The 12,610-nt window shown below is 44.6% G+C and overlaps 1 protein-coding gene across 2 annotated transcripts; it reads right to left on the bottom strand.

The window, feature by feature from the left end:
• Positions 1-1,576: 1,576 nt before the first annotated feature.
• pou3f2b (POU class 3 homeobox 2b) lies at positions 1,577-2,980 on the bottom strand. Of its 2 annotated transcripts, XM_080193344.1 has the most exons (2): positions 2,525-2,965; positions 1,577-2,491 (listed from the first exon to the last, which is right to left on the bottom strand). In XM_080193344.1, the coding sequence occupies exons 1-2, from the start codon at positions 2,963-2,965 to the stop codon at positions 1,826-1,828; spliced, it is 1,107 nt and encodes a 368-aa protein (XP_080049470.1). In that variant the 3' UTR covers positions 1,577-1,825. The 2 variants fall into 2 exon arrangements, with proteins under 2 accessions (XP_080049470.1, XP_080049471.1); XM_080193345.1 differs by having other exon boundaries at positions 1,577-2,980.
• Positions 2,981-12,610: the final 9,630 nt, after the last annotated feature.

The raw sequence follows: 12,610 nt of genomic DNA, 5'->3' as shown, positions 1-12,610 counted from the left end.
CCAAGACAGAAGACTTCAAGGTTGTGCGATTGCTTGTTTTATGTAAGTAATAAAATATTACTTTAACATAAATATATAAGGGACTCTGCGTTGTTCTTTTATCTTCACAAGACACATTGAAATGTACCAAAAACAATCTTTTCAAGAGAAGGGGAAAATAGCATAACGGAAAAATGTACATCCCACATTGAACATCTAATCAATAAAGCTACAGAAGAAACAGTTTCCAGAACTTCTTTTAAAGAAATAAATACATTGAGGCAGGCCACGTGAAAATGATATTAAAATTCCCTGGGCAGCATTATGGAAAAAATGTATACAAGGGAAAAAAATCATTCAGATAATGTTTTTTTTCTTCTTCAGTTCAAAAGACAAATATATGCAACATATATACATAGTGGTATAAGATGTGCATGGTAACCGCTCTCCATAAACCTATGAGATAAGGTTCTAACAAAGTACTCCACGTTTAACTTCATCTTACTAAACGAACAGACACAAATTTTGTTTGTGTCTCAGGGTTTCTTTTTCGCTGTACCAACCTATCTGACCCGGTGCTTTTTTTAATTTTTTAAAATGTTTTTCTAACACTTCACTAAATTTTATTGTCTTTAGGAATCGCTATAACTGCGGTTAAATTACAATCATATCACCACATCAAAATATCTCAAATATGTACACATCTTTTCTAGAATTTTGAATGTTTGGATATGTTCTTTGTAAGAAAGCGCAAATTACTGACAGGTTTTACGGGGGTTGGGGGTAGGGGGGGATGTCTCATTATATCCGACTGTCGCTTGTGTTTTTTTATATATGTTAGACGGTGGGCTCACGGTTTAATAAGTACAATGTTTTATACTGCAATATATCTTTCTTCGAAAAAAAACTGTGGCAGAAACTACACCATTTTGACTGGATTTGTATTTATTTATTCATTATTGTACAGTGCTAATTTGAGGCGTTCGGATGCTAGCTAGCAGATGTGTGTGCAATAGTCCCGCCGTGTAAAAAGGTATTGCATTTCTTGCCACCGGAATTAGTTATTGGTTAAACATGGGGATGAAACTTTTAATCGGTGATCCACAGTACTTCAGAGCGCCTGATATTTATCGATTTATCATCCATTTAGTTACTTTTTTTGTGTATGTGTGTATGTGTGTCTATGTGTGTGTGTGTGTGTGTGGATTGATCCCGTTTTGCTATTTCGCAGCTCCCAACTTCAAATCTTGGAGAGAGAATGGTATGGTTCGAGCTGAACCCCTCTCTGTCTGACTGATGCAGCCTATTTTCCCCTCACATACACGGCCTCTCATCTCATACAATCAACGCCCAGGAGAAATATCTCCTACTCGGTTCCGATTTAAAAAAAAACAAAACAATTGCCTGGGACGGTGGCTCGTCCGGACGGCAGTGTATTGGAATTTCCTCCTTTTTTTGGCCTCCTTTTTTACCTTTTCCTCCAACAAACAAAACGGCAGCTCGTGGCCAACACCTCCTCCTGCTTTTCTACAAAGAAAAATCCCGTTGCCCCCGCCTGACACCGTGGATCTATACATTATCAATGATATAGCAGCCTTTCCGGTCACATTCTTTCCAGGCAGTTTTGTGTCTCTTTGCCTCAAGTTCTTTTTTTGTGTATGTAAAGGTATGTATAATCAGTGCCTCTTGTTATTATTTATATACTCACTCCATTTGCCTGCGAGCTCCTTCTGTATAGGTCAAAACACATCATTAACGTGTGCTATCGTAACGATAGTCCAGTGTTTTAAGCTGTTCGTTAAGAAAAGAACAAATAAAAGGAACAAAAAGTGAGAGAAGTGGCCATTCACTGTACAGAAGTCTGAACCCCATGATGTGACGGCGGAGTGTCTCTGGCCCCATATACATCCTCGGCTCCTGGGTGAGCCCCTCCGGGAGGAGTCATCCGCTTCTCTTTCTGTCGTCTGTTACAAAACCAAACCCTGACCACCTCCTTCTCCAGCTGCAGACTGTCCGCCAGAGAGTTGATCTCCTGGGCCGAGGGCTTGGGACACTTCAAAAAATGGCTCTCCAAAGCCCCCTTGACGCTGACCTCGATCGAGGTCCTCTTTTTCCTCTTCCTGCCCTGGGCAGCAATCTTGTCTATGCTGGTGGGGCTTCCAGAGGAAGAGTCTGCCTCCTCCAGCCACTTGTTCAACAAGGGTTTGAGTTTGCACATGTTTTTAAAACTGAGCTGCAGCGCTTCGAACCTGCAGATGGTGGTCTGAGAGAAGACATTGCCATACAGCGTCCCGAGAGCTAGTCCCACATCGGCCTGGGTAAATCCGAGCTTGATCCTCCTCTGCTTGAACTGCTTGGCGAACTGCTCCAAGTCGTCCGAGGTGGGGGTGTCCTCGTCCGAGTGTTCGTGCCCCTGGTGCTGGTGGTGATGGTGCGCCTGGTGCTGTTGGTGGTGCTGAGTGTGCTCCCCGTGGTGCTCTTCGTGAGCCTCCCTGAGGCCGTGGTGCATGCCCTGGGTGCCTGCCGGGTTGATCATTCCATTGACGGTGAAGCCGGGCTGCGAGTAGATGAGGCTCTGGCCGTTGGACGGCATGCTGGGGATGTGGGCGGACGTGCTGTTGCCCCATGCCCCGTGGTGGTTGCCGTGCTGGTGGACCATGTGAGGGGGCCGGTGGTGCAGGGTGCCCCCGGTGTGGAGGTCCTCCCTGCCCGACTGCACCGAGGGCTTGATGTCCTGCTGGCCGAGGGGGCTGGCCGGCACGCCGGCCGACCAGGGGGAGCCCTCGGCGTGAGAGAGAGCCGTTAACCATTGGTGAGCGTGGCTGAGAGGGTGTCCATTGCTTTGCATGTAGTCATTCTGGACCAGTTTCTGTGCATCCCTGTAGGCTGTCCCTTGTTGCATGCTCCCTGGCTCTGCGTGCACGATGGAGTTGGAGGTGAGGATGTTGCCGCTCGTAATGTAATGATTAGATGCTGTGGTCGCCATGACTCGCTAAGCCGGAGTGATCTGACTTGTTAAACGAGGCGAGCCTTTGACAACTTGCACCGGGCTCGTCTCATTTGCAGCACCCGGAGCTGGGAAAGCCGACGCTGTGTGCACACCGGCCCCGGACTCCCATTGGCTGCCCTCCTCTTGATTGATGCCAGCATCCATGGCAACCCTGGCCGGGGAACAGCATCCCAGGCCCCTGATTGGCTGCCTGGGCTTGGTGTGTGTGTGTGTGTGTGTGTGTGTGTTGGGGGGGGGGGATTTCTTTCATTGCTCTCTCTCTCTCTCTGGAGCCATGCAAGCAGGGCAACCACGCGGAAGGGGGAAAGGAAGAGAGAGAGAGAGGAAGAGAGTAGAGAGAGAGAGAGAAAGCTCCTTCCAAAACAAAAGCAGCAAAAAAAGTGAACAGCCCCATAGCTCCAGAGGCAACCCCTCCCCACCCAAAGACAACAGGCCGGGTGATCACTGGAAGCAAGCAGGCGGAACCAGCAGAAAGTGCAAGTTTATTTATTTTTTAATAAAAAAAGCCTCTGGAAGCATGAACAAACAGCCAGGGAAAGCTGCCAAACACCTCAAGACTCAATGCCCCCTCCCCTTCTCTCTTTCACAGTGACTCTGCTGGCTTCAAAGAGAAATAAACATGTTTACAAGTGACCCAACTTTCCAGAACGCATTTCCTCCATCTCATTGTGTACAAGTTTAAAAGAAAAATAACAGCCCCTCCGCGGAATTTTATCGTATTTATTTGTTAAAAAGCTATTTTAAGACTTCAATCCCGCGAGTTTGACCGAATTGATTTCACTGTCGGGCACTTGTTATTTTCTTTCATAAAAGATGTTTGAGAACTTTTACAGCCGCTAAGTGAGCAGCTGGATTTGGAGGTTTCAACAGCTGGAAGGACTTCCACCAGTGAAGCCCAACCCTCTGCACCACCCGGCTCGTTATACTGAGCAGAAACATTATCTTTGAAATGTTACAATTGAGTGGGAAGGATGTATTTATTCAGGAGTGAGGGGGGGGGCTCCCACCCCCCCTTTCCCTTGGCTCTGGGGCTCTCTCTATCTCTCTGCGCGGCGGGAGAGTCCTGAGAACTGCCGCCGGTTGCAGCGTCTATTCCTCCGAAGTTTGGCGTTGCCGGAAAGGCTGGCGATTCCTCCACCCCCCCCTCGGTCAGGGGCACTGCTCCTTTCCCTCGGAGGACTTCCCGAAACAGGGTTGAGGGTTCTCAGTCTAATGCAGAGCCCGGCTGCGTGTACTTTAATCGCAACCCCGATTGCAAACCAGCCCGCTCGCTGCCTGTCCGATGCGACCTGCTTTTACCGCTGTCTGTGAAATACAGATGCGGTCGGATCGCAACCCCGATTCCAGCAGCCCCTGACATGGCTTTGTGGATTGCAGAATCCAGCACGGCTCAAACTGAAATACAACCCCAACTTCCCCCAATTGTAAATGTGAGCGGATCGCTCTCCCTGGTCCCCGCTCTGATATCATGTCTGAGTCCATTCGGTCAACACTGACACTGCAACTGGGAATTGGTTCACTCCCGCGGACCAGTCTCCTGCCCAACCACAGACTAACAGTTGTACTTCCAATTGTAACGTGGGGCACTTCCCATTTCCGGTGCAATCTGCTTTGCAAATGACACTCTGTCGCTGTCAGACTTTTTTTTTGCAATGTAATGAGAGACAGTGATAGCGAAACCGAGTCTCAGACTGAATTGGGGAGCCGAGGGCGCCTTTGTGCTGCTAAATCCAGCTCCTCTTTCTGGTTAACATGACACTCACCCTCTGGTGGCAACATTCGACCAAAGGCCAAAGAGAAGCGACCAGACAGACACTCTTAGGGGTGGGGGAGTGGAACTCGGACACGGTTTCACACCTACATCTAAAAGCTCAGTGCCTCCCTCCCGGACGCTGTCGGAAGGTAATTGGAAAGTTTGGAGAGTGGCGGGTCCCTCTCCGGCCATTGAAACGTTACCCACAGTGAGAGGGGCATTGTGCAGCCAGGCACCAAGCTCCCTCCTTTACAGAGTGCTGCAAGAGCTGGCAATCTCACAGCAGCCACACTCTGAGAGTCGGGGCTGCAGAATATTGTAAACTCAGACTAGACTAAAGGTAGCAAAGCAAAGTGCTGCAGTTGCCGGAACTCTGAAATAAGGACAATGAATGCTGGAATGACTCAGCGGGTCTGGCAGCATCTGGGGGAGAGAGAGAGAGAGAAACAGAGTTAACGTTTCAGGTGGACGACTTTTCTAAACCTCAGTGTCGCGGGGAAAGGCTTGCTGTGGAGTTAAAATTGTAACACAGCACTTGATCGGGCAGCGCACTCAAAGCCCAACAGTGTGGGAACCTTGGAGGAGGTGCTTCTACACTGCTGGAGTTTGGCACTATGGAACTGCACAAGATCTCAGCTTGGAACTCCCTTTAAACTACCGGGAGTTGACTGAAACGTGGAACAAGTGCAGATCCACGTCCTCTGAAAACACCTGGAGTTTATTTGCCGGTAGATGGATGTTGTCCATGTGTGTAACCATGCATGTGCCACGCTACCCACGCCCCCCCCCCCCCGCCCCCCACCCCGACTTCCCCGCTGGCCGGTACCTGGCTGAAACTGATAGTCACTATGTGGATATAGAGTAACTGAAATTAATTCGGCACGTAACAAAAAGGGACTGCGGGAAGCATGCATCAACTTGATAAGCAACTGGGAAGAGAAACGTTTGTTAGTACTCTTGATAAGTGGTCGAAAGCTGGAACATTAATCACGTACCTTTCCCCTTCATTCCATATCTCCAATATTAGTTTCTGCACCGGATTATATTGGAAGTTCTGTTTGTTTTGAACCTGCCTCAGAGAATGGCTCTGTCACCCTTTCGGCGATGCACAGCAGCTTCCGATCAGCAGGTTCAGAAGAGGCGTGAGTATCATTTGGGAGTCAGGTTGGTCTCTCTGAAGCCGGACCTTTTCAGAACACCGACCATCTAACAGTCACTCGGCTTTCGCGGGCGCTTTTGTCACCATTTCCAAGCAGTCTGCTTGACTACCTGGGAACTTACTAAACACGATGTGGGATCTTTTTAATGTTAAGTTGTCAGATGGTGCTTCTATTTGCCTTTTTCTAACATAAAGAATTAGCTGCCTGCAGAGCAGAGTTTTGTACGTGTGTCCGGACGTGTGTGTGTATATGTATACATATATATATGTGCAGCCTTTGTTGCTGAACTCAGTGTGTGGTGCAGCCGGCACCAGAACTAGGGACTGCAGCTGTGGCTGACACCACACAGATAATGATCTGAGTGTAAAGGCTGTAATATAATAGCATCCCAAATCTGATAGTGAATCTGAGAGTGAGTCTGAGACCAGGGCTTAGTGTGAAATTGAGGGTAGGATTTAGTCATAGTCCCGCTGGAAACTGAGGCTGTTCATGTGTCTGATACTGTACCTGTGCCTGGTACAGTTATTCAATCTGGAACTTTAATCTGGAACCTATCTGATTGTTAGTTAGAGAATGATTTATTGCTCTGCATGTTAATCCGGAAACCCTCAATATTGGGCACAGTCCCATTTGGCTAAAAAAAAAACTCTCGACAAACTGAAATCTGAGACAATTGACGATGGAAAAGATACTTCGAGATTTTTGCATTTACGAGAAGGCCGAATAACTCCCTGGATGGCACAGGCCGGGCTGTGTCCATTTGCAGAATTGGGATTTAAAGCCCAGATTGGAAGATGAATGGTCTCTAATATTCTCAGACTGTCACCACAGGAATATCTGGGCTTGGTCGGGGGGGGGGCGGGGGCGGTGCGGAAGAGCTTCTGAAAAGTGACTTTCCCTCATGTGAGCCGATATCTTCTCCATTCGGGAAGTGTTGCATTCGCTGATGAAAGACCTGGAAGAGAACTTAAAATGCAAAACTATTTCCTCTAACAAGGGGTTAGCTCGCAAACTTCAGGACTGAATGGAGAACTGCAGAACACAAGGAGAATTCCCGACTGCAGATTTAATCTGTGATGGGGAGGTATGCGCACGGCTTTAGGAGATTCTCGAACAATATGATGCAGTCAACTTTATTACGAACAAGGAGCAAGAGTAGGCCATTCAGCTCTCTAGTCACAGCTGCATTGCATCGACCCCGCTAACCTTTTACCCTCTTGCTTACCAATAACCTATCCATCTCTGCTCTAAAATATTCAAATACTCTGCTGTCCCCACCTTTCCAGGAAGAGAGTTCCAGAGATTCAAGATACCCTGAGTAAAAAAAACTTTGCCTCCTCTCCATTTCAAATGAGCGATCCTTTATTTTTGAACAGTGATGCCAAGTTCTAGATTCTCCCACAAGAGGAAACATCCTCTCCACATCCATGCTGTCAATATCCCTCAGGATTGAGGGGAGAGTGGGTTTTTCGTGATGAAGGCAATTGGATATAAAAGAAGAAACAAAAAAATGTATTGATTGTTATGTTGCTTACAGACTGAGAACGTGATTTTAAAGTGTGGTTCCTTAACTTCATTACAAAGTATTGATCCAAAGTTTCAAAGTTTATTTATTACTGTCACAAGTAGTCTTATATTAACACTGCAATGGAGTTACTGTGAAAATCCCCTAGTTACCACACTCCAGTGCCTGTTTGGATATACTGAGGGAGAATTTAGCATGGCCAATGCACCCAATCAGCGTATCTTTCGGACTGTGGGAGGACAGCGGAGCACCCAGAGGAAACCCACACAGACTTGGGGAGAACGTGCAGATTCCACTCAGACAGTGACCCAAGCTGGGAATCAAACCTGGGCTGTGAGGCAGCAGTGCTAACCACTGTGCCACCCAAGCAACACCATTGAAAGGATCTGCAAATAATAATCCCTGAAGAGTCAGTTCACCTTTAGTGAATTGTTCCAAAGTTTCAATTGAAATATATGTATATATTGTGATGAAGAATGCCAGTTTAGGTTTGCTCAGTGTGGCCAGTTAGGTGGATGCCTTATTGACATATCCATCTGCACTTGTTGCTACTCAATATGACAGAGCACAAACAGCCGTTGGAATGTGACAATCCTGCTAACATTGATGTTCAACTTGAATGTGAAGACTCACATGACCCAGTGTTTGTAATGAGTTCCTGCATGTCAGTTAGCCATCAATATGTTGAAGGTGAGCCAAATCAAGTTATTTAGAAATCCATACTCACCTATAGACTTTCTGTTTGCCCATTACAGAGTGCTGCCATACTCAAATCCAGAGACTTTAAGAGTAGGTGGGCTAAGCCAAGGCTCAAGGATCACCAGAGTATATCACTGATAATCTGCTTGTCCCGTTAGGGCCATCTTTTTAATTAAAGATATGAGTTGCAGGGTGATTTGATGATGAGTAGGAATAAAAACAGACCAAGAAGCAGACATCACATTGGAAAGCATAAGCAAACTCTCACATCAACAGTACAAAGAATAATAAGACACTGCAGAGGAGATTTACCAGAACAGTTCCAGGGATGAACTTGGGATTTGGAGATTGAAAGGAAAGAGGTTAGAGGTATACAAGATTACGACAAGGAAAATTTATTCCCATTAGCTTATTGTGCAATGAGGAGGGGATACTGATTAAGTAATACTGGGAATGTGAGGAAATAGTTTCCGAGAAAGTGAGACGTATTAACTTGCAACTTGCTGTCCAAGAGGGTGGTGCATATGGAAACATTCAATGAAGGAAAAACCTTGCAGGGCTAAAGAGACCAAGCTTGGAACTGACTGGATTGCTCTTTGGGAAGCCAATGGACTTGATGAGCTGAATGGCCGCCTATGCTGCAAATGGAGGTAGGAGGGACAGGATGAATTTGCCAGACAGGTACTGTGACAAAATCTGAACATCACAAAAGGGGTGTTTGCACCTCAGTTTGCCTGTGAATCTGAGATTAAAACTGAGTCTGATAGTGACTCTGGGAGTGAGTTTCAATCTGATGGTGAGTTTTGGGCATGAATTTAATTCCTATAGTGAATCTGTGACTGAGAGTGAATCTGAGAATGATAATGAGCCCTATGGAGAGTCCTGAGAGTGAATCTGAGTATGTTAGTGAGATGGGTGTGAATCTGATTCCTATAATGAATCTGTGTCCAAGAATGAGTCTGAGAATGATAATGAGACTGATGATGAGTCACTGTGCCAGCGATCTGGGTTCAATTCCAGCCAAAGGTGACCGGCTGTGTGGAGTTGACATATCTTCCCAGTGTCTGCATGGGTTTCCTCCTACAGTCCAAAGATGTGTAGGTTAGGTGGATTAGTGATGCAAAATGTGTGGGGTTACAGGGATAGAGTGGGGGAAAGGACCTGGGTAAGTACTCTGAATGGCCTCCTTCTGTAGAGATTTGATAATTGGACTCTATGTATACTGCTATCATGCCTGGGAACCAAGGACAGTCCTCTCAACATTGATGTATTTTAGGGGGCGGCACAGTGGCAGAGTGGTTAGCACTGCTGCCTCACACGACTAGGGACCTGGGTTTGAGACCAACCTTGGGTGACTGCCTGTGGTGTGGAGTTTACATGGTCTTCCCGCATCAGTGTTGGGTTTTCTCTGGTTGCTCTGCTTTTTACCCTCGGTTGAAAGATGTGCAGGTTAGGTGGATTGGCAATGCTAAATTGCCCTTAATGTCCAAAGATGGGTAAGTTAGGTGGAATTGTCATGGTAAATGCACAGGGTTACAGGGATAGGACAGAGAGGAAGGTCTGAGTTGGATGCTTTTTCAGAGGGTCGTTGCAGACTTGGATGGGTTGAATGGCCTCTTTCTGCACTGTAAGGATTCTATGGTTCTATGGAGTCTGAGACAATCTGAATCTTACAGTGAATCTCAGTCTGAAAGTGAGTCTGAGCCTTTGAGTAAATCTGAGTGATAGTGATTCTGAGGGTGAATGTGAGTCTGACAGTGTGTCTGAGAGAAAATCTGAGTCTGAAAGACATTTTGAGTGTTTTTAAGAATTGGGGAAGAGTAAGGTTAAAAATGAAGTTGGGATAAAATAAAAAGGGCAATCGATATGTGCGTCTGCGTGATGGGGTGTTTTGATAGGAGAATCCACATATCAATGAGAAAAGCAATTGTATATCCATGTGATGAGGGGAGATCAATAGCATGTAGAAGAGGTGATGCGAAGTAGAGAGATAAGGGAATTGGCACATATATATTTTAAAATCCCTGTCCATAGTGCAGGTAACATCAAACAAAAAGAATGATATATCCATAGTACAGTAACTGAGAAAGGCATATGGTAGAAGCAACGATCACAGCCATTCCCAGCTACAGAAAACAGTCTTGCCTGAAAGCAGGTTAATGCTAAAAGATGGCTGGTTAAAATGCCAAAACTCAAACAGAGAAGCTTACATCTTCATCAAGACTGAAGATGATTTTCCCAAATATGGACTGATAACCTGAGTGTGGTAATGATCTGCTGGACTTAGCTTTTAGAGTTATATAATGTTGGATGTTGTTTGGGAATAAAGGACGTCTTAGAGTTCAAGAATGGTAGGAAGTTGGGAATAATGGGGTAACTTCATATAATACTCTGTGTGTAAGACCATTAATGTAGTTAAGTGTGCTGTTGGAGCGTAATATAATCCTAGTTGTTGTGTGTTCATTTAAATTAATAATACTCTTTATTAAGTGTTCACAAAATAACTGGTTTGTTCGTCTCTGGTTTGCATATCTTTCTCACAGTCTACTCAATTGAAGTAGACTAGTCATATACAGCATTAAGAACCAGTGTTCCAAGATACCATCTGGGTTTTGGGATGCCCTCACATTTAACATCAACAGGGTTTTTAACAGAAGTTTTTTTGTTCTTTAGCCACATTTAAGACTTATCTTGATAGGCATATGAACAAACGGGGAATAGAGGGATGGTCTAGAAATGTAACATGATTGGTGCAGGCATGGAGGGCCGAAGGTCCTGTTCTTTGTTCAAAACTGGGGGCTCTTAGTGGGATTTACAAAGCATATTTCCTTTTGTGTAGGGGAATTATATGTAACGAGAGTGAGGAACCAACTGAGGAAGTATGTGATTTAAAATAAGGTGCAACATGACTCTTGCGATGGCTAAGACTTGTTTAGGAGTTGACAGTATAACCTTGGAAAGTCCCTACCTGGAGGGACTAAAAAGGCTAAGAAGGAAATTGAACTGTGAAGCATTTAAATGTACAAGAGTTGTCAGTTAGATGAAGAGTGAGTCAATCAGTTGTCAGTTGAAAAGTGAATAAATTGAATATTCTAAAATTCAAATGCAGGGAAAACAAAAGGAAAAATAACTAGAGATGCAGAAAAAGCAAAAAGATAGGGCAAGAGAGGAAAAAGAAAGAGAGAGCTTTTTAAAAGGAAATTGAAATGAGGAAACTTGACGATGATATGGAAAGATGAGCAAGGGAACAAAAGGCAAAGAAGAGAGTGAATTTGGAATTAAGAAGCTGTAAGTTAAAGCAAAGACACTAAAGCAGGGTGAAAGGAAATAGGTTTGACATGAACCTAGTTGGGAGATGCTTAGATTTGTCCAGGTACATCCAAAATTTGATGAAAATGATGTGAAGGCATTTTTAAAAATTCATTTGTGATAATAGCGATACTAATAAAATGGCCTCAAGATATGTGGATGCTGCACTTACAGAGTAAACTTGTAGGTATTAAGAATGAGGTCTATGTGGCTTTATCAGAGGAATGATCTGAGGAGTATGATGCAGTGAGGAAAGCTATTTTGAGTGCTTATGAATTAACACTGGGGGCTTGAAGACAAACATTTTGAAATGTAAGAAAACAGTCTGGACAGACTTAAATTGAATTTCAAAGGGTTAAACAAAGTAATTCTGATGGTTGGTTAGAGCATTCTGTTGGAAGAATTCAATGATTCATTATCTGCAGTGCCAAGAACTCATGTGGAGGAACAAAGTTAAAACTGTGAGGTAGGCCACAGAGCTTCTTGATGACTATGAGTCGGTTCGTAGGTCAAAGCCTTCTCCTCAACACACTTTTAATCTGAGAAAGATAGAAAATGGGAAGGTGTGAGAAAAGACAGTCAAGCAAGAGAGAGAGTGGTTGAAAATTTAGAGGAGGCTTCACCTCAAAGCAAAAAAGGTGGTGCTGAGAGAATGAAGGATATGGAGAAAGTTGTAATGAACTGGGTCATTCAAAATCATTATGCTGGGGTTAAATGACAAGCCGGTTGGAAATATAACTCTAAGAAAGGAAATTTTAAATCAGAAACTTTAGAATAAGAGAAGCTGGTAGGATTGTACACAGAGAAGAACAAACAAAATGGGTGAAAATGTGTGCACAACTTGCACAGGGGCAGCGTGACCAGCAGGTGGCTTATCTGTTTGAGGATTATGTATGTGAAGGGCAAGTTTTTTAACATGTAAAAAATGGAATGAGGAATGATATTAAAATTTTAAGATATACGGGAGTGAGTCAATCTCTAATGTTGTGAAATAAAGATATTTGTTGTTCAGAAAGGACATTGAAGGAAGAGGTTCTAGTTAGCAGCACTCATGGTGAGAGTAAATAAATTCCTTTAGTGAAAGTCAACTTATGAAGTAGCTTGAAGATGGGAGAAGTAATTGTAGAAGTGGGAGGGACATTGCACATTTCAGGGATCCAATTCATTCAAAGGAA

The sequence above is a fragment of the Carcharhinus amblyrhynchos genome, chromosome 7 (genome assembly GCF_965287045.1).
Source record: "Carcharhinus amblyrhynchos chromosome 7, sCarAmb.v2.hapA, whole genome shotgun sequence".
In the NCBI taxonomy this organism is placed as follows: domain Eukaryota; kingdom Metazoa; phylum Chordata; class Chondrichthyes; order Carcharhiniformes; family Carcharhinidae; genus Carcharhinus; species Carcharhinus amblyrhynchos.
This window is presented reverse-complemented; position numbering and strand designations above follow the sequence as displayed.